General features: G+C 41.8%; 1 protein-coding gene across 6 annotated transcripts in view; it reads left to right on the top strand.

Moving 5' to 3' along the window:
• The window catches only part of HELB (DNA helicase B), a 71,498-nt gene that overhangs the window by 11,036 nt on the left and 37,952 nt on the right, over window positions 1–22,510 (top strand). For 3 of the 6 annotated variants that reach the window (XM_004006490.6, XM_042246964.2, XM_060412841.1), the window contains exons 1-3: window positions 17,991–18,218; window positions 20,726–21,133; window positions 22,155–22,324. In XM_004006490.6, coding sequence (XP_004006539.3) covers window positions 18,032–18,218; window positions 20,726–21,133; window positions 22,155–22,324 — 765 coding nt within the window. In that variant the 5' untranslated portion in view covers window positions 17,991–18,031. Of the gene's footprint in view, window positions 1–17,990; window positions 18,219–20,725; window positions 21,134–22,154; window positions 22,325–22,510 lie in introns of those variants that run through there. The other 3 variants (XM_042246963.2, XM_060412843.1, XM_060412842.1) reach the window with 2 other exon arrangements.

Raw genomic sequence — 22,510 nt, 5'->3', positions numbered from 1 at the left:
ACCATAGGGAATACAATCCCAGTGTTGACATGTGTTCTCAATTTAGGAGAGGTCAACACTTGTAAATGGAATATTCTGATTTTTAAATTGGAGCAAATAACTTAATTTTTTAAGAAATCCCAAATATTGGATGGAAAACAAGCACTCCCTGTCCCCCGCCCTCATCCTTTATTCTTCCTGTGGCTCTGCATGCAGCTTGGTGCCTGACACACAGCAAGTGCTCAGCTGTTACTTAAGTGAGTGAAAATGGACAGAGTGGTCCTGGTAAGCAAGGTATTACTGAATGGTTTGCAGTTTAAATTTTCTCATTGTAATTACTGAATTGTTATGTGCCCATTTTATTGAATGAAACAATGTGGAAATGTCTTGAGAAAAGGTCAGGTTTTTTCGTGCTCCATTCCTATATCCTTTAGGTAACTGATGCTAACAGCTTCCTGTGTATTCAGCTACACTTTTCCCATGGTCTTAAAGCAGGTACTTAGATTTTTGTTCCTGTTTTTCAAAAACGTAGTAATACTTTACATATTACTCTGCAACACGCTGCTTTGGCTTAATTATGCAGCATTGCCAGCCGTCAGCTCAGTAACAATATATCTAACTTCATTCTTTTTAATAGCTGCATAATGTTCTTTAATATGATTTACCATAATTAATTCAACCATTTTTCTATTGATGAGCAATTAGATTGCTCCAGCTGCTTTTTAGCCTATGAAAAATGGTGCAATAACTATCCTTATAAATGGATACTTACACAGTGGTGCTTCTGTGCTTTCTATTTCAATGGGAGAGATTCTCCCAGTGGAATGGCTGTACTAAAGGATGCAGCTATGGATTTTAATAGGCACTCTGCAGTTACTTTCAATTCACATTCCCATGAAAAGCCTCTGGCAGGGTGGACAGGGAAAGTCCCATTGAGAAGATGTTAAATGAGCAAAAACTTAAAGATGGTAAAGGAATTTGTCACACAGATCCCTGGGAAAGACAACTCCAGCCAGAGAGAAGAGACAGTTCAAGGACTCTAAGGCTAAAACTCATCTGATGTGTTCAAGGAACAAGGATCATTCTCTGAGACAGAATGATCAGAGGGGAGCCTAAGAGGAGAGAATGTCAGCAAGATTGATGGGCAGGGCGTGGAGGAACTTCCAGGGTTTCACTCTCATCATGAGGGTGACGTGGAGCCATTGCAGGTTTTTAAGCAAAGGAGTGATACACCAAGACCTTTTATAAAAGGATCACTGTGGCTGCTGTGTTGCTCCTACAGGGAGCAAAACTGGAAGCAGGAGGCTAGTTAGAGGTGTTTGCAATAAGGTTGGGTAGAAAAAGAGGGCAGAGAAGGGAGCAGGATGAAAGCAGTGGCAACGTGCTGGATTTTAGGTGTGTGTTGTAAGTGGAGCCAATGGGATTTGCTGATGGGTGGGGTGTGGGGTATTTGGAGACAGAGAGGAGTTGGAGATGAATCCAAAGAGTTTGGCTAGAGCAACCAAAGGACGCAGCTGCCAACAACCAAGGTGGGAAAGTCTGAAGGTGGAACAGATTCAAGCAGGGAGAAAGATCAGGAATTCACATTTGGCCATGTTAAGTTACAAATGCCCATTAGAGACCTAAATGGAGGTGCTGAGATTTAATCACAGCTTATAGATGATATTTAAAGACTTGGATGGAGTCTAAACAGAGAGAAGACCAAAGACCAAGTGGTCAGGGAGAATAGGGGAGACCAGCAAGGGAGACAACTCAGAAGCAGCAGCCACAGCAGAGGGAGACACTCAAGAGGTTGTGATGTCCCCAGAACCAAAGGACAAAAATTTATCAAGGCAGGAGAGATCAAGTGCACCTAATAGGTCAGGTGAAAAGGCAACTGGGAACTGAGCAGAAAAGACCCTGATGCTGGAAAAGATTGAGGCCAGGAGGAGAAGGGGACGACAGAGGATGAGGTGGTTGGATGGCATCACTGACTCAATGGACACGAGTTTGAGTAAACTCTGGGAGATAGTGACGGGCAAGGAAGCCTGGTGTGCTGCAGTCCATGGGGTCACAAAGAGTCAGACACGACTTAGCAACTAAACAACAAGAAGACTGAGAAATAGCACTGCCACCACGCCCTACCCCCACCTCCCTGTAAGGATATTCACATCCTAATCCCAGAACCCTGAATATGTTACCTTACATGTTGGTGTGATTTTGTTAAGGACTTTGCAATGGAAAGATGGGCTTAGTGTAATCACAGGGTCCTTGTAAAAGGAGGCAGAGGGTCAGAGATGGAGGCAGAGAAGCATACGTGATGATGGAGGCAAAGGTTGAAGTGATGTGTAAGAAATGAGCTGTCCCCTCGAGTCTCCCAAAGGAAATCAGTCCTGATCGCCCATTTTGGACTTCAGTTCAGTTGCTCAGTTGTATCCAACTCTGACTCCATGGACTGCAGCATGCCAGGCTTCCCTGTCCATCACTGACTTCAGGAGCTTGCTCAAACTCATGTCCATTGAGTTGGTGATGCCATCCAACCATCTCATCCTCTGTTGTCCCCTTCTCCTCCTGCCTTCAATCTTTCCCAGCATCAGGGTCATTTCCAATGAGTCACTTTTTTTGCATCGGGTGGCCAGAGCATTGGAGCTTCAGCTGAAATGAGTGAGACTAAATCGTGCTGTTTTTAAGCCTCAGTTTTGTGCTTACCCCCATCATTTCACAGTTGTATGGTTTAGCAAAGAAATAGCAGGTGGAGATTTCTGAAGACCATTGTGCGAGATGTAAGAAAGTCGTTTTTCTCAAAATGTGAGGTCATGGTCAACTATTATGGGGAAGGTGTCAACCAACAATGATCTCTCCAAAACAAAGCCATCCAGAAAAGCAGTAAGGAGGCATTTACTTTCTCCCACATGTACTATTAATCTTAGACCCCTGAGTATAGAGTTCTTACAGCTTAATCCAGTAAGCTATGTGAAAAATAAGTAACCTCCATGCAATTTGAGTTATTTATCACTTACCGATGACATCAGCCTGTAGGTATCTATTATAAAGTTTTAAATCTACTCTGAAATCTCAGAGAAGTATGTGTACATTTTACAAATCTCACACAAACAAAAGAGAGGCAACAAATCAAGGAGTTTTATCCTGCTGCAGTGTGAGTCTGCATACAATCCCAGAGCATCCTGGGTACATGCACAAAAGTTGAGAACCCAGAGCTGTGCCTGAACACATAGCAGCAAAGAGCATGAGCGCTAGAGTCCCTGGGTCCAATCCTGGCTTGGCCACTTTTGACTTTAGTCAAGTCATTTTACCTCTCAGGAGCACTTTCCTCATAATTCATATGGTCTATTTGAGATTTTTAACACAAGATTTTAAATCCTAATACAACTACAAAATGAAATGGACATTTTCACGTTACCACTTCATAGGGCTGTCGTGAAGAGTAAATGAGCTAATTCACAAAAAACACTTTGTGGCTGACACATCATAAACACTCAGGATTAGCCATTGTTATTGTTTATCATTAAAGAAAGATAAAAATACATAAGTGTTCTGCTTTTTAAGTTTGAAAGAATTTTCTTTGCATTCTCCACATTCTCTGGGTTTTTTTTCCATCAAAAATGGTCTTTTGGAGATTTTATATCCTTTATGAAATCTGCCATTGAGAAAGTGAGGTGGTATTACAATAGTATGACTTGCTCTGTTTTCTAAAGTTAATTATTCTGGCTGCGCGGAGCCTTGTTGCCACGTGTAGGCTTTCTCTAGTTTCAGCGAGTGGGGACCACTCTTCGCTGCAGTGCTTGGGCCTCTCATCGTTGCCTTCTCTTGTTGTGGAGCGTGGGCTCTATAGTGCCCAGGCTTCAGTAGCCATGGTGCACAGGCTTAGTTGCCCCAGGGCATGGGGGATCTTCGTTCTTCAACTGGGAATCAAACCAGTGTCCCCTGCATTGGCAGGCAGTTCATAACAACTGGACCACTAGGGAAGTCCCCATGACTTGTTCTTAAAGGAGAATTTGAAAATTCTTTTCTTTCCTGTTCTGCATCTGCTTCCTTTATCCTGAGTTTGGTCTGTCTAGTCAAAGTTATGGTTTTCCAGTTGTCACGTATGGATGTGAGAGTTGGACTATAAAGAAAGCTGAGCGCAGAAGAATTGATGCTTTTGAACTATGGTGTTGGAGAAGACTCTTGAGAGTCCCTGGGACTGCAAGGAGATCCAACCAGTCCATCCTAAAGGAAACCAGTCCTGAATATTCATTGGAAGCACTGATGCTAAAGCTCAAGCTCCAAAACTTTGGTCACCTGATGCGAAGAACTGACTCATTGAAAAAGACCCTGATGCTGGGAAAGATCGAAGGCAGGAGGAGAAGGGGACGACAGAGGATGAGTTGGTTGGATGGCATCACCGACTCAATGGACAAGAGTTTGAGCAAGCTCCAAGTGTTGGTGATAGACAGGGAAGCCTAGCTTGCTGCAGTCCATGGGGTTGCAAAGAGTTGGACATGGCCGAGCAACGGAACTGAATTCCCTTTCTGCATCTTACTCCCTGTCTGTCTCTCAGACATTCCTTCCTTTTTTGTGCCTTATCACTGCAACCTAGTTCTTTATATCTTACTTTTCTCTTGTGCTTTATAAGCTTATGGGTTTTTTGTCCTTGGGCAGAGGTACATGTTGTATGTGAATTCACCTCACAAATGGAGGAAGTTTTCTAGCCATTTAAAATAAACCCAGGAAAACACACCTGCTAATCTGAAGGCAGCTTGATTTCTTAAACAAGGTGGCACCTATGGAATATTCAAATATGTTTCTATCCTGTGAAGTCAGTCTTCTATTGCTGATTATGAGTTGCATGGGCATAGTGCTTTTTACTTGTTCTCTGATTTGCTTTCATTTTGTTCAGTAATTCATCCCATAGCCAATATAACATTGTCTTATCAATGTCAATTTAATATTTGTGCCTCTATCTCTGTCAATCCATGTCTGAAACAACAAGCCTCCACGCTAATCTTTATTTATCTATTTGGCTGTGCTGGGTCTGAGATGTAGCATGTGGGACCTTGAGTTGCACCATGTGGGGACTAGTTCCCGGACTAGAAATTGAACCCAGGCCTTCTGCATTGGGAGCATGTAGCCTTAGCCACCAGGGAAGTACCACTCTAGACATTCTCTATCCTCTTACTCTTATTTTGCTCCTGGTTCTCATCGTCTCTCGATATTCATATTCACTTACTCTTGGACTGTCTCCTCTCGCTAGAATATAGAGGCGTGGTCTGTCTCATTCACTGTTCTTCTCTAGTACCCAGAACAGCGCATGTGTGCATGCTCAGTTGTGTCTGACTCTTTGTCAGACTGTAGTCCGCCTGGCTCCTCTATCCATGAAATTCTCCAGGCCGGAATACTAGAATGGGTTGCCATGCCCTCCTCCAGGGGATCTCCCTGACCCAGGGATCGAACCTGCGTCTCCTGCATTGGCAGGCGGATTCTTTACACTGAGTCACTGGGGAGCCCACCCAGAACAATAACTGTCCTGAAATCTATATCTACTGAATAAATGAGTTGTAATCTTTTTACGAATACTTCCCCAAATTTGCTGTTTTTATTTCACTTATTGTACAAGATTAGATCCATAGTTTTCATAAAAAGGCTCACAAATGAAGACCAATATAGCTGGCTAGGGCTGGACCCCCAGCAGCATCTCCCTGTGGTAACAGCTGAATGCTTTTGCTTTGGTGCTTACCTTACTCAGTGTGTGTTAGTTTGGAAAGAAGCATCTAAGGAGGCAATAACTTTTTACCAACATTTTCTCCTACAACTTAAAATCTCATATACTGAAACAGAAATAGAAGGGTATAGATTTAGCCCTACAAATATTTAAGCTTCAGCAAAAGCTTATATAATAATACAAACAAAATTGAATTGCAACTGGGGTGACTGGGGCCATTTCTTTGTAGAGTTTAGAGACAAGGGTTTAATGTCAAATTCAGTTAACTTCATTAGCATTTCTACTGAAATGCCCATATGGCAAAGAAGAGGGTTTAGATGCCTTATGGGATCTTGAGGTATTGCACAATCTGTCCCCAAAAAGGTGACGTTACTCTTAAGTTTTATCTTTTACCTCAAAAATTGATGCCAAATTTTCATTCTATATAGTGCATCATTACTTTTAAAAAATATTAGAACAGTGTATCAAATAATATTTTGTGAGACAATTGGACATGTCAAACAGACTTCTTTCCCCAGAGCTTTTTCTCTTGAGTCTTTTTGCCCATTTCTGGCATATCACCACTTACCTACCAGGAGTCTGGATTTCTGATCAGAGAACTATGGAACTAGATGTCAGCTCACTGTGAGTCTTTTTTTTTTTTTTCTTGTTTATTAAAGTGTAGCTGATTCACAACGTTGTGGTTGTTTCAAGTGTACAGAAAAGTGATTCATACACACACACGTGGGCTTCCTTGATGGCTCAGCGGGTAAAGAATCTACCTGCAAAGCAGGAGACACAGGTTCAATCCCTAGGTTGGGAAGATCCCCTGGAGGAGGAAAATGGAACCCCACTCCAGTATTCTTACCTGAAGAATCCTACAGACAGAGGAGTCTGGTGGGCAGCAGTCCATAGGGTCGCAAGGAACTGGACATGCCTGAGTGACTAAGCATGCACGCATACTTTTTCACATTCTTTTCTCTTACAGGTTATTATAAAATATCGAGTATGATTTCCCTTTTGGCTTCTTTAAATCCATTTTGGGACTGCACAACACCGTCACAACGCTTCAGCTTTCCAAACTCCTTTGAATCCATCTCCCAAAATGGTGTTCCAGCTCTGTGTCCCATTAACTGCAAATCTGCATACCTGAATTAAATAATAGAAGCTTTTGGTAAGGACCATTATTATTTTCTTATGGCTCTTGCTGTACTCGCCAAACACATCATCTAGTATGTGATGGGTATCATGTCAGGAAGGATAGGCTAGGTTCTGCTGACTTAAGAAAGAGCCCCATTGTCTTAGGGGATTAACACAACAAAGATTTCTTCTCATTTATTCAGGCCCTTCAGCAGGCCCATGGAACTGTCCAGAGCAGGTGTCCATTAGAGAATGGCTCTTTGTTGACTTCACACCCTCACGATCACCAAAGCAAGGAGAGTTGAGACCTAAAGTTAAATGCTTCCACCCTAAAGTGCACATTGCTATCATTTTATTGGTCAAAGCAAGTTAGATGGTTTCAATCAACTCCGAATAGGCCCTGCTGAGGGCCTGGAGAGAGAGGGGAAGGAGGTATCAGTGGACAGTAATACTTCCTGCCGCACAGATACATTTCTCATTTTGTTTTGTTTTGGCTGCACCCAGGAGCTTGCAGGATCTTAGTTTCCCAAGCAGGGATTGAACCCACACCCTTGGCATTGAAAGAATAGAGTCCTAACCACTGGACCACCAGGGAGTTCCCTGCATATCTCCTGACCGAATGAAATCTAGCACATTTTAAATTAGGATTTCTGCTCTGTATACAATTGTCAATCTCTTCGGTAATCCTATTATTTAATTCATTTCTTAATTCTGCTCTTCCCCTTTGGGCCCCAATTTAATAAACAAAACAGACAAAATGCTAATTTAAACATTCACCTGGATAAATTAATTTGAAGTGCTCTCCCATAACTGCGAAACCATCATTATCATGACTACATCTTAACTGCGTGCTTTACCTCATCATGTTAATTAAACAGGTCACTAAATCTTATTCCCTGCCTACTCTCCTAGTAAAATGTTTAGGTTTTATTAATGACAACTTCACAGTGTGTTAGCTGCCTTAATACCATCCAGGCACACTAAAACAAATGGATTTCCAATGTAACCAGAAAACACATCGTGGGTAACTTAAAAGAAAAAAGCCTTGCACGTGAGAAGTGATATGAATCACATGCTGAAATCCTTTGCTTGATGATGCAGGTTAATTGATTTTTTAACAAGCATTGCCTGGATTTCAAGGGGATATTGGAATGAAAGCTGGGTTTTTGTGAGACGAGTAGCCATGTTTTCAGAAGAAAATGGTTAAATTTCTCACTATGGCCTCCCAAAGTGCTGCAAGTCCTAGCTCCAGCCCAGCTCTCTCTGGCCTCATCTCCTACCCTCTCCCCCTACTCTTGACTTCAGCTAACAGTCCCTGTTAATCCTGGATCCATTTAGCTCTTTCCTGCCCTTTTCCCACTGATTTTTTTGAAAATCCAGGTCAGTTGTCTTGTAAAATGTCCCAGATGCCAGACTGACTGTGTGCATGTTATGGCCTGTTGTTGTGCAGCCCTAGAGCTAAGAATAGTTTTTACATTTAAAAAGGTTTTTTAAAAGAAGAAAATAAAGAAAAAAGGAAGGGGAGGGGATGAGAGGGAAGAAGGGGAAAAGAGGAACTATGTGATGGAGACACTATGTGCCCTTGAAAAACTGATGCCTGACAGAATGAAAATCACAATCACAGAAAACTAACCAGTTTGATCACACGGACCACAGACTTGTCTAACTCAGTGAAGCTAAGAGCCATGCCATGTAGGGCCACCTAAGACGAACAGGTCATGGTGGAGAGTTCTGACAAAATGTAGTCCACTGGAGACCAGTGGAGAAGGGAACAGCAAACCACTTTAGTATTCTTGCCTTGAGAAACCCATGAACAGTATAAAAAGGCAAAAAGACAGGACACTGAAAGATGAACTCTCCACATCAGTGGGTGCCCAATATGCTACTGGAGAACAGTGGAGAAATAACACCGGAAAGAATGAAGAGACGGACCCAAAGCAAGAACAACATCCAGTTGTGGATGTGACTGGTGATGGAAGTAAAGTCTGATGCAATATTATAAAAAGCAATATTGCATAGGAACCTGGAATATTAGGTCCATGAATGAAGGCAAATTGGAAGTGGTCGAACAGGAGATGAAAAGAGTGAACGTTGACATTTTAGGTATCAGCAAACTAAAATGGACAGGAATGGGTGAATTTAACTCAGATGACCATTATATCTACTACTGTGGGCAAGAATCCCTTAGAAGAAATGGAATCGCCCTCATAGTCAACCAAAGAGTCTGAAATGTGGTACTTGGATGCAATCTCAAAAATGACAGAATGATCTCTGTTCGTTTCCAAGGCAACCCAGTCAATATCACAGTAATCCAAGTCTATGCTCCAAGCAGGAATGGTTCTATGAAGACCTCCTAGAACTAACACCCAAAAAAGATGTCCTTTTCATTATAGGAGACTGGAATGCAAAAGTTGGAAGTCAAGAGATACCTGTAGTAACAGGCAAATTTGACCTTGGAGTACAAAATGAAGCAGGTCAAAGGCTAACAGAGTTTTGCCAAGAGAATGCTCTGGTCATAGCAAACACTGTCTTCCAACAACACAAGAGAAGATTCTACATATAGACATCACCAGATGGTCAATACTGAAATCATATTGATTATATTCTTTGCAGCCAAAGATGGAGAAGCTCTATACAGTCAGCAAAAACAAGACTGGGAGCTGACTGTGGCTCAGATCATGAATTCCTTATTGGCAAATTCATACTTAAATGGAAAAAAGCAGGGAAAACCACTAGACCATTCAGGTATGACCTAAATCAAATCCCTTACAATTATACAGTGGGAGTGAGAACTAGATTCAAGGGATTAGTTCTGATAGACAGAGTGCCCAGTGAACCATGGACGGAGTTTCATGACATTGTATAGGAGGCAGTGATCAAGACCATCCCCAAGAGAAAGAAATGCCAACGGCAAAATGGTTGTCTGAGGAGGCCTTACACAGAGCAATGAAAATAAGAGAAGCTAAAGGCAAAGGAGAAAATGAAAGATATACCCATTTGAATCTAGAGTTCCAAATAATAGCAAGGAGAAATAGGAAAGCCTTCCTTAGTGATCAATGCAAAGAAATAGAGGAAAACAATAGAATGGGAAAGACTAGAGATCTCTTCAAGAAAATTAGAAATACCAAGAGAACATTTCATGCAAAATGGGCACAATAAAGGACAGAAATGGTATGGACCTAACAGAAGCAGAAGATATTAAGAAGGGGTGGCAACAATACACAAAAGAGCTGTACAAAAAAAGATCTTCATGATCCAAATAATCACGATGGTGTAATCACTCACCTAGAGATAGACATCCTGAAATGTGAAGTCAAGTGGGCCTTAGGAAGCATCACTATGAACAAAGTTACTGGAGGCGATGGAATTCCAGTTGAGCTATTTCAAATCCTAAAAGACGATGCTGTGAAAGTGCTGCACTCAATATGCCAGCAAATTTGGAAAACTCAGCAGTGGCCACAGGACTGGAAAAGCTCAGTTTTTATTCCAGTCCCAAAGAAAGGCAATGCTAAAGAATGCACAAACTACTGCACAATTGCACTCATCTCACACACTAGCAAAGTAGTGCTCAAAATTCTCCAAGCCAAACTTCAATGGTACGTGAAGCGTGAACTTCCTGATGTTCAAGCTGGATTTAGAAAAGGCAGAGGAATGAGAGATCAAATTGCCAACATCTGTTGGATCATTGAAAAAGCGAGAGAGTTCCAGAAAAACATCTGCTTTATTGACTATGCCAAAGCCTTTGACTGTGTGGGTCACAACAAACTGTGGAAAATTCTGAAAGAGATGGGAATACCAGACCACCTAACCTGCCTCTTGAGAAACCTGTATGCAGGTCAGGAAGCAATAGTTAGAACTGGACACGGAACAACAGACTGGTTCCAATTTGGGAAAGGAGTATGTCAAGGCTGTATATTGTCACCCTGCTTATTTGACTTATATGCAGAGTACATCATGAGAAATGCTGGACTGGAGGAAGCACAAGCTGGAATCAAGATTGCCAGGAGAAATATCAATAATCTCAGATATGCAGATGACACCACCCTTATGGCAGAAAGCGAAGAAGAACTAAAGAGCCTCTTGATGAGATTGAAAGAGGAGAGTGAAAAAGTTGACTTAAAAGCCAACAGTCAGAAAACTAAGGTCATGACATCTGGTCCCATCATTTCATGGCAAATAGATGGGGAAACAATGGAAACAGTAACAGAGTTTATTTTGGGGGGCTCCAAAATCACTGCAGATGGTGACTGCAGCCATGAAATTAAAAGATGCTTGCTCCTTGGAAAAAAAGTTATGACCAACCTAGACAGCATATTAAAATGCAGAGACATTACTTTACCAAAGAAGGTCCATCTAGACTAAGCTATGGTTTTTCCAGTAGTCATGTATGGATGTGAGAGTTGGACTATAAAGAAAGCTGAGCACAGAAGAATTGATGCTTTTGAACTGTGGTGCTGGAGAAGACTCTTGAGAGTCCCTTGGACTGAAAGGAGATCCAACCAGTCCATCGTAAAGGAAACCAGTCCTCAATATTCATTGGACTCAGGCTGAAGCTGAAACTCCAATACTTTGGCGACCTGATGTGAAGAACTGACACACTGGAAAAGACCCTGATGCTGGGAAAGATTGAAGGTGGGAGGAGAAGGGGACCACAGAGGATGAGATGGTTGGATGGCATAACTGACTCAATGGACATGAGTTTGAGTAAACCCTGGGAGTTGGTGATGGACGGGGAGGCCAGGTGTGCTGCAGTCCATGGGGTCGCAAAGAGTTGGACACAACTGAGTGACTGAACTGAACTGAACTGAGAGGTATTTACTTTCTCGCCTTTGTTCTAGATCTTTTGTTTCCACCCGGTATTATTCAGTTTGTACCTCAGTTCCTTGGATTTGGGGCAAATGGAAAATTAGTTCTAGAACTTTGCTGCCCAGTATGACAGTTGCCACCCTCATGTGGCTATTGAGCACTTGACATGTGGCTCTGTTAAACTGAGGTGTGCTATAAGGGTAAAATACATATCACATTTCAAGGATTTGTGATAAAGAGTGTGAAATATTTCATTAATGATCTTTATGTTGATTGCCACAGTGAAAAAATAATATTCTGGATATATTGGATTAGATAAAAGACATCATTAAAATTAATACCACCTATTTCTTTTTTTAATGTGGCCACCAAAAGCTCCTGCATTGCCTATGTGCTTCACATTATATTTGCATTGGACAGTGCTGGTCTAGAAACTTGATTAAAGTAAGGTTAAGTATTTTTGACAAGAATACTCATAGCTGATCTTATGTACTTCATATTGCATCACAGCATGAGACACATACCATTCGTCCCATTATTATTGACACTAAGTTTGATAACTTGATTAAGGGGTGACTGACAAGTATCTCCACTGTAAAGGTCTATTTTCCCCTTCACAATTTGTAATTTCTTACAGCCATTGGGCGATCAGTTTCCTAGTGGATTTGCACATAGTGGTTTTAGTATTCTTGGGTCATCTTTGCTTGAGTTAGTTATTACACTAAAGGTTGCAACATCATGTTTTGTATTTTTGGAATTTCTTCTTACATTTCTTTTATTTTTTATTACTTTTTCAAAACAGATGGCTTTTTTACTGAAGTATGGTTGTCTTAGTTTCTGGTGTACAGCAGAGTGATTCATATATATGTATATTCTTTTTCAAAGTCTTTTCCATTATAGATTATTACAAGATAGTGAATATTCTTCCCTCTGCCATATAGTAGATCCTTCTTGTTTATTTTATTTGTTTTATATATAATACTGTGTATCCGTTAATTCCAAACTCCTAGTTTATCCCTCCCCCTCCCCTTTCCCCTTTGGAAACCATAAATTTGTTTTCTATGTCTATATTTCTCTTTTGTAAAAAGTTCCTTTGTATCATTTTTAAAAGGTTCTATATATAAGTGATATCATATGGTATTTGTTTTTCTCTGAGTTCAGTTCAGTTCAGTTGCTCAGTCGTGTCCAACTCTTTGCAACCCCATGAATCACAACACGCCAGGTCTCCCTGTCCATCACCAACTCCCGGAGTTCACTCAGACTCACGTCCATTGAGTCGGTGATGCCGTCCAGCCATCTCATCCTCTGTCGTCCCCTTCTCCTCCTGCCCCCAATCCCTCCCAGCATCAGAGTCTTTTCCAGTGAGTCGGCTCTTCGCAGGTTCATCACGTTGCTGCAAATGTCATTATTTCACTCTTTTTCATGGTAGAGTAATATTCCATCCATATGGAAATGTCCATATATATGGATATACATTTTTTGAGTGGTTCCTTGCCTTCTGGTACAGGAAATACTAGGGCCACCTTGTACTTCCCTGTCCCAGAGGTGGAATCAGTCACTTCTCAAGAAGCCTCCACTTCTTTTAGTAAGAAATGGTATTCCAAAATCAAGATGAGGGTGGTAGATGTGATCAGAGTCACTGGGATGACATTACTTTCAGACCCTTTCAGAAGACAGAGCTAGGAAATACACTGAAGAATCTCAAGGTCATATTGATATTTCTAGCTCAGGTATAATGCTGTAGTTTTCGTAACTTTTTTTAATTCTATGTTTCTACTTCTTTTCACGTACACTAAAAACCTTCATTTGATAACACTGAGGACATTTACTTGTTTGCTTTATCATACAATGCATATTGTATCAATTAAAAACAATATTAAAATTAGCTACAGTGTGTGGTAAAATTTTATGTTACTTTGCAGGTCTTTTGTCCTCAGAACATAACCTACTATGGGGATATAGTCATGATAACTTAAAGTATTTATTCCAAGTATTCAAAAGTATATATTCTTGAAGTAACTTTTTCCCTGAGAGGTTATGTTATACAACTGATAGTTTCCTTTGTTTCTGTTTGTGTTCAATTTTAGGTTTGGATTTTGTTTATTTTTGAATATGTGAAACATTTACATGATTCAGAAGTCAAAACCATTATAAAAAGTTAGAGATCTTGTTCCCGTCTTTTTCTCCTTTACCCTGTTTCCACTCTATCTGTGGGTAACTATTTTCATTAAATTCTGGTTTATGTTTCCTGTCTTTGCTTGTTTTTGCAAAAACAAGCCTATGCAAATGCAGAAAACTATTTGCCTTGTTTTATGTCTTGTTTTTTTCTTACTGAACATAATATCCTGGGAAATCTCCCTATCAGTTCAAAAAGGTATTCCTCATTCTTTCTTTTGTGATATTACCAAAGAATACTCCATTGTGCATATGTACCATAGTTTATTCACAGGTCTTTTACTGATGCACATTTCTGCTCTTTCCTGTCCTTTGCTGCTACAGAAGTTATACAGTGAATGACCTTATGCCTATATTGTCTTATATTTGAGGAACTGTAGCTTCATGGTACATTTGGAGAAGGAAATGGCAATCCACTCCAGGACTATTGCCTGGAAAATCCCATGGACAGAGGAGCCTGGTAGGCTACAGTCCATGGGGTTGCCAAGAGTCAGACACGACTGAGCGACTTCAGAGAGAGAGAGAGAGCTTCATGGTATATTCAGGAGTCATTATTGTAGAAACATCCCAGTGATTCTGATACACAGAGAGGTTTAAGTATTGTTACTTACTGTAGTTCAGTTGGTAAAGAATCTGCCTGCAGTGCAGGAGACCCAGGTTCGATTCCTGGGTTGGGAAGATCCCCTGGAGAAGGAAATAGCAGCCCACTCCAGTATCCTTGCCTGGAAAATCTCATGGACAGAGGGCTGCAGTGCATGGGGTCGCAAAGAGTCGGGCATGACTGAGCGACTAACACTGTATACTGTAAAAATGGTTTCCAGGAGTCTAGAATTGTTAACATTTTAAAAATGAGGAATCAACAGGTAAAGAAGTCTTGACTTAAGAAAAAAAAAAAGCACAACATGAGAGTTGCAAGTTTAGTTTTATTTGGGGCAAAATGAGGACTGCAGCCCAAGAGACAGCACCTCAAATAGCTCTGAGAAACTGCTCCAGAGAGGCAGGGGAGAAGGTCAGTATATGTGTGATATGGTAAAGGGGGAGTATATGCAAACAAGCACATATTTTTCCAGAAGGTTTCTGTGAGTCTCGTGAAGCTTTCTGCTAGTCCCGATGAATAGTCGTCACCATGAAGGATTTAGTACTTTCCTAGATATGAGAAGGTACAAGAATTGGGCTCATAAAATCGGCTCCTGATAACATCTAACCAGCTGAAGACCTGGCTGCCAGTTTTCCCCTGAACCCACGTCTCCTGCACTGGCAAGAGCATTCTTTACTGCCTGAGCCATCAGGGAAGCCCACTTAAAACCTGTTTTGCCAATTTTTCCCTGAGCACAGAGTGCCTCATTTTTGCTCTAACTCCTTTCATGGGGAGTTGAAAATCAGCAGCTGCAGATTGTAGCGGTATATCTACAAGTGCCAATTTATAGCTGACAGAAGTAAAGTTCTCATCATCCTGAATCCTATCCTACACTGCCTGCTGCTGCTGCTGCTAAGTCGCTTCAGTCGTGTCCGACTCTGCGTGACCCCATAGACAGCAGCTCACCAGGCTCCCCTGTCCCTGGGATTCTCCAGGCAAGAACACTGGAGTGGGTTGCCATTTCCTTCTCCAATGCATGAAAGTGAAAAGTGAAAGGGAAGTCGCTCAGTCATTCTGACCTTCAGCGACCCCATGGACTGCAGCCTTCCAGGCTGCTCAATCCATGGGATTTTCCAGGCAAGAGTACTGGAGTGGGGTGCCATTGCCTTCTCCCTATACTGCCTAGTAGAATGCAATTGAGTTATAGAAACAGAAGCTTAGTATCTGGGGTCTTGTGCCCAAATCATCGTGTTGGTAAAAAAGTTATCTTATGAATAAACACATATGTGACCCACATTTGGGCAGTGGATACCTTTCAGTTTGGATACCTGAGTCAGGGGAGCCAAGGGGCATCCAATCCTGGCATCTAATAGGCAGTTGTTTGCACAGGTTTGAAGGTGAGACTCGGGGTCATTAGCATGGAGGTGACAGTAGGTGAAAGATGACTGAGGGAAGGATTACAGAGTGAGAAGCTGCTCAGGATGGAACCCTGGGGAACACCGTTACTTCAGAGGCCAGTAGAGGAACCCAAAGAAGCTATAAATGGCCAGAGAAATAGTAGGAACACCTGCGAAGATGAGTTACAAAAGCCTAGGAAGCAGAGTGTTACAAGAATAGTTGAAAAGTTATTTATGTTAAATACTGTTGAGAGGTGAGGCAAGACAAAGGCAGCACTGTATCCACTGGATTTAGCAACAAAGAGATGAGTGGTAAAACGTTTGTCAGGACAGATTCCATGTTGTGGTGTAGCTATCCTGAGTGTTAAGGAAGGCACTGAGCATCATACAGACATCCTTGGAAACACTGATGCAACAGAGCGTTTCTAAAAGCAACAAAAGTTGACACTTGTACCCAAAGGAAAAGAAAATCAACTCTAGCATTTTCTCCCATAAGTTTTTTTTAAAGAACAAAATAACCTTATTGAAGTATAAAGTATATTTGATTTACAAAGCTGTGTTAGTTTCATGTGTATGGTCCTATAAATTAAAAACTTTGGTGGGGGCAGTGATTTATCTATATTAGAATCTATACAATAAGATGCTTTTGGATTTAGCAAATAATGTATGCTTACTTTAGGTTTACTATTGAGTAATTTCATAATAGTATCAAAATAGTAATGTAATCGTATATTTTATGCTGTTCCTCAAAAAGTACCATGATTTTCAAACTTATGGGAACCATGGCTCCAGAATAACTTTTAAATCACCTCTTTCTCTTCTACTTGCCTTCCCCTATTCTTGTTTATACCCTGGGCTATAACTTCTTTTGCTCCACTGTGAGGCTTCCCCGGTAGCTCAGCGGTAAAGAATCTGCCTGCAATGCAGGTTCGATTCCTGGGTCAGGAAGATCCCCTGGAGGCGGGCATGGCAGTCCACTCCAGTATTCTTGCCTGGAGTACAGTCCTTAGGGTCGCACAGAGTCGACACCACTGAAGCGACTTAGCACGCACTAGCAGATGGCAGCTCAGCCTAAAGTTTGGGAGGCCAGGGTATACTCACAGAGGAAATGAGGAGCATTGTGAAAGTTATTGAATCCACTGCTTTCCAAATCTGGCTGAGCATCAAAACGAACAACTTGAGACGTGCGTTAAGTCCCAGCCCTAGATCCCGATACAATGGGTATGGAATGAGGCCTAGAGATCTGTACCTTGAATAAAGTGCCTTTGATCTTACAAATTCAACTTCTGAATAAAAAACAAGAGGCCCAAAGTAGTCACGCCTAGGCGGGTCTCCTGGCTGGAGATTCACGGCTTTGAGCTTTGGGTGTTGGCGGAAGGGCATTTGGATTTTTGTTTTCCAGTCGTTGGGAAGGGCTTGCTTTTCCTAGCTCTTAAGGCTTCCTTGGTGGCTCAGAGGTTAAAGCGTCTGCCCCCAATGCGGGAGACCTGGGTTTGATCCTCTGGAGAAGGAAATGGCAACCCAATCCAGTATTCTTGCCTGGAGAATCCCCTGGACGGAGGAGCCTGGTAGGCTACAGTCCACGGGGAGGCAAAGAGTCGGACACGACTGAGCGACTTCACCTTCACCTTAGGTTCAGTAGATTGACCTTCCCTCGAGTTTCTCTCTAGGCAGGAGACGCGGTGAGTTAGCGGCTCTGCAGGTGCTATTTATGCCGCGGCCTAAACAGCTAGTTTCCTCCCAGCACCAGGCGGAGCAGGGAGTTTGACTGTGCAGCGGGGTGGGAGAGTGCCCCGCCCCCTGCCCCGCCCCTGCCCCGCCCCTGCCCCTGCCCCGCCCCTGCCCCTGCCCCGCCCCTGCCCCTGCCCCGCCCCTGCCCCTGCCCCGCCCCTGCCCCTGCCCCGCCCCTGCCCCTGCCCCGCCCCCTCAGAATTTCGGCGTTCCATCCTATCCCGTTCCCTCCGCTGGGAACTTGAGGCGGAGCTTCGCGCAAACTAGCTTCCGGGGGAGGAGGTACATTTGTGAAAGCGCATGGCCTTTATCTTTTAAAACAAGTTTCAGGCGTACAGCATTATAGCTCAGTGTCTGTGTATACTAAAGCATGATCATCACCACAAGTTTAGTTGCCATCCATCTCCATACGGTTAACTCAAGTCACACATTTAGCCCACCCCCGGGAAGCCGAAGGTCCTACAGTCGCGGAGCTGATTGGCTGACCATGGGCGTCTCGCAGGCCGGGGTTTTCCGGAATTGGGGTCGAGCTCGGGACAATGGACTATGGCCTCGTCGAGTCAGCCCTTGCTGGAGCTGCAGGGACCACTGCTCCCACCCAAGGACATGGTGGAAGAGGAAGACGAATATTTAAGGGAGGACGCGGAGGAGGACGAAGACACGGTGTTTCTAGACGCAGAGGAGCTTTGCAGTGGGGGCGTAAATGCTGGTAGCCTCCCTGGGCTGCTCCGTGGTGAGGAAATAACTCGCTCCTCGGGGGTGGGATCGGCGGATTAATGAATTGTTTCTATTATGGCCTCCTCCAAAGTACTGCACTCCATCGCTGCTAACAGAATTCCTTTGGAATCGCCTAAGTGCTTCGTCCTGTTTAGAATAAAATAACAATAATAGCAGAGACTTGAGCAAATACTTTATGTTAAGCTTGGGCTTCACGTGAATCTCATTAATGTTCACAACTTTTTGAGGTAGTTTTATAAACAAGGAAACAGTGGGTGTCCAGCCAGTATTAACACCCCGAATCAGGGCTTTTAACTATTTCTTTCCTGGAGTCGAATATGTGGTTGCTGTTCAGCTGCTTAAACACACATACACGTGAAACACCACAAGCACTGTTGACTCATTAACCTGTTGTGATCTGTATTTATCTTGTCTAGTTTCCTGTCCTAAGAATTACACCTATTGTGTGTTCCTGGTGACTGATGTTTAAGAATGTTTGAATGTTCAGACCAGTTGCTGTCCAGTAGAATTTTCTGTGATGGGATTGCTGTAAATTCGAACTGTCCTATACAATAGCTGCTAGCCATGAGTGGTTATTGAAAACTTCAAATGCAGCTAGTGTACCAGAGGAGCTGAATCTAAAGTTTTAATTTTAATTAAATAGTCACAGGTGAGTAGGCAGCACAAGTTTAGACAGAAAATGTTTAAGTTTTTGTGGAGGGTTTAGTTATTCATCCTGCAAGTGTTATCGACTGGCTAAGGTGTTCCAAGCGAGATAAGTTTGTTGTTGGGGTACCCTGGAGAGATTAGATGATGAGGTTGCTGTCTTAATGGAGCTTCCCCTCTAAGTGCATTAAATAGGTATTTTACAAATAATCGCAGCTGTGTATGCTAAGTTGCTTCAGTCATGTCCGACTCTTTGCAACCCTATGGATTATAGCCCACCAGACACCTCTGTCCATGGGATTCTCCAATCAAGAATACTGGAGTGGGTTGCCACACCATCCTCCAGGGGATCTTCCCCATGATCCAGGGATTGAACCGTTGTCTCTTGTGTCTCTTGCATTGGCAGGCAGGTTCTTTACCACTAGCACCACCTGGGAAGTAACTATAATATCAGTGCTTAATAGAAATTGTATGAAGTGCCATGAGGTTATATTTATGAGATTCAGGGAAGGTTTTCTGAGGGAGTGACAGTTAATCTGAGTTCTGTAGTAAATGTGGTAAACAGTAAGGAAGAAAATATTTAAGGCAGATGCAACAGCTTTTGCAAAGACTAGTAGGAGGGACCTTGACTTTTTTTTTTTTTTTTTGATTGGAGGATAATTGCTGTACAGAATTTTGTGGTTTTCTGTCATACATCTACAAGAATCAGCCATAGGTACACCCATATCTCTTCCCTCCCAAACCTCCCTCTCGTCTCCCTCTGGATCCCACGCTTCCAGGTTGTCACAGAGTCCTGTTTGAGCCACACAGCAAATTCCCACTAGCTATCTATTTTACATATGGTATTGTAAGTTTCCATGTTACTCTCTCCATACATCTCATACTCTTCCTCCTCCCCTGCCCACATGTCCATAGGTCTGTTCTCTATGTCTGGTTCTCCATTGCTGCCCTGAAAATAAATTCATGAGTACCATCTTTTTAGATTCCACATATATGCATCAGTATATGATATTTATTTTTCTCTTTCTGACTTCACTCTGGAAAATAGGCTCTAACTTCATCCATCTCATTAGAACTGACTCAAATGCGTTCCTTTTTATGGCTGAGTAGTATTCCATTATATATATGTAATGTACCACAGCTTCGTTATCCATTCATCTGTCGATGGACATCTAGGTTGCTTTCATGTTCTAGCTATTGTAAACAGTGCTGCAGTGAACACTGGGGTACATGTGTCTTTTTGACCCTGACATTTTTTTTAGATACTCCTTGGAGGTCAGTATTGGCTGAGATCAGAGTAGCAGAGAGGCAACCTCTTTTAGGAGAGGAACAACAGACTTGCCAGGTACCAGGCCTCCCTCCTGGAATACAATGACAAATAAGACATTATCTTATTCTAGAAAGCTTACAGTGTAGTAGCTGCTGCTGCTAAGTCGCTTCAGTTGTGTCCAACTCTGTGGGACCCCACAGACGGCAGCCCACCAGGCTCCTCCATCCCTGGGATTCTCCAGGCAAGAACACTGGAGTGGGTTGCCATTTCCTTCTCCAATGCATGCATGCATGCTAAGTAGCTTCAGTCGTGTCCAACTCTGTGTGACCCCATGGACAGCAGCCCACCAGGCTACTCTGTCCACAGGATTCTCTAGGCAAGAATGCTGCAGTGGGTTGCCATGTCCTTTTCCAACAGTGTAGTAGAGGAAGACAGATAAACAGGTAAGTGGAATATAGACACTGCAATAGACACCTGTACAGGGAACCGTCCCGGGATTAAAGAGAGTAGTGGAGTTGACAAAACATTGGGAAAGATTTTAAATTATCCTAAATTAACATTTCCTTTTTTTTTTTTTTTTTTTAAAGTTTCTGTGTTTGATGAAAACACTCAGGAGAAATGTGACGTGTTTGGACGTTTTCCATTAACTGATGCTTGGTGGCGAGTGAAGGTACAGGTAAAGCCAGTAGGATCAAGGAACTATCGGGTTCAAGGATTTCCATCTTACTTTTTACAGTCAGATATGTCACCACCAAATCAAATCCACATCTGTTCCCTCTTTCTTAAAGAGTGTAATGTCTCCAGTGAGCAAAGAATTAAGTTTTTTACATGGTTAAATAATAAATCAAGGCATAAAGACCTCAATTTTGAAAATCTTATGGAAAACTTAAGAACATGGCAAGAGGAAATTGAAGGGAATAGTCAAAAACAGTCTACGCAGAAAACACAAGAGTCATCACCAGGTCATGAGATGCTGCTTCCTCTGGAATTCACATGTAAGTGATTTTATCATGGAGTTTTAGTGTAATTGAGATACTGGATGACTAGTATGTTTTAAATATCACCACTACAGTACCTTACTATAGTATTCTTTTTTAAAATCGGGTTTGATGAAAATGTATTTGTATTGCTTTTGAAGTATGTTATTAACATTGCTGGTTTCTCATCTATAATCTGAAGATATGGGGTGAGATGGGAGAAGGAAATGGCAACCCACTCCAGTATTCTTGCCTGGAGAGTTCATGGACAGAGGAACCCGGTGGGGTACAGTCCATGGGGTCACAAAAAGTTGGACACAACTGAGTGACTAACGTGGCGTGAGATGATCTTTAAATACCTTTCAGTTACTGTCTTGCTCTAAAAGTGTGATTCTAGGTGTCTCTCTCTAACTTTTGTGTCCATAGGATTACCTTGAGTTGTTAAGAAAAAGTTCAGTTGTCGATTATTCTGTTTAAAAAGGCGGAGAAGAAAGGCAGGAAAAGAACAATCCATTTTGGAAAGATTTCAGTTCAAAATGATTTAAAATAACTTTTAAATATGGTTTGTTATCTGGAATTCACATATATGGAATGTTTTATTTCTTAATTCTATCAAATGAATTTGGCAGTAAGTACATCATTGAATGACTTCCAGGATGAAAGAATCATGACTATAGTAAGAAAAAAGATTATAAAGTTTAATATGTAAATAGTTTTTAATGCTTAGCTTTGAATTTATCTATATATCATTTAGTCGGAAATTTTATTCTGTTGCAAGTAGGAGGAAACAAAAGTCTAAGAGGTAGTTATGTAAGCATTTGAAGAACATAAATTTTGACGTTGAACACAAGGAAAGCCATCTTGGTACAAAAACAGTTGTTATAATACAATCAGTTTTCTCCTGCTTAAAGTAAATGTGTTACTCTCTCTTTGATTGGAATTTCTTTAACTAGTTGTGCTAAATGAGAAAGTCCATCAAATCAGTTGTTTTATGAGCTCATTTGTTAGCTTGGATTTGTTCTTTTCTGATATCCTGTAGTTCCATTTAAAATGGTGATGAGAGCTTTGCAGTTTCCAAAAATAATGGAATTCCTTCCAGTTCTTCTGCCCCGACACTTCAAACAGCTCATAACCTCAAATTCTATAGAGGTGTTGGAAGAGATAGAAGAGATTTTAGGTACACAGCCATGGAAACTTGGATTTCGTAAAGTAAGTAAGACTTTCGCTTAGCTTTTTGTAATCTTATACAAGGATATCTTTTTGTAATCTTATACAAGGATATCTCAAACTTGACAATTTTACATCTTCTTCAAAGGAAAGAAATTTGTATGACCTCAATGTTGATGTATTCTCCTTTCAGTGTTACAACTAAATATAAACTTTTTATACCTATCC

The sequence above is a fragment of the Ovis aries genome, chromosome 3 (assembly GCF_016772045.2).
Source record: "Ovis aries strain OAR_USU_Benz2616 breed Rambouillet chromosome 3, ARS-UI_Ramb_v3.0, whole genome shotgun sequence".
NCBI lineage: Eukaryota > Metazoa > Chordata > Mammalia > Artiodactyla > Bovidae > Ovis > Ovis aries.
Note: the sequence above shows the minus strand (reverse complement) of the source record. Positions and strands in the feature narration are given on the sequence as shown.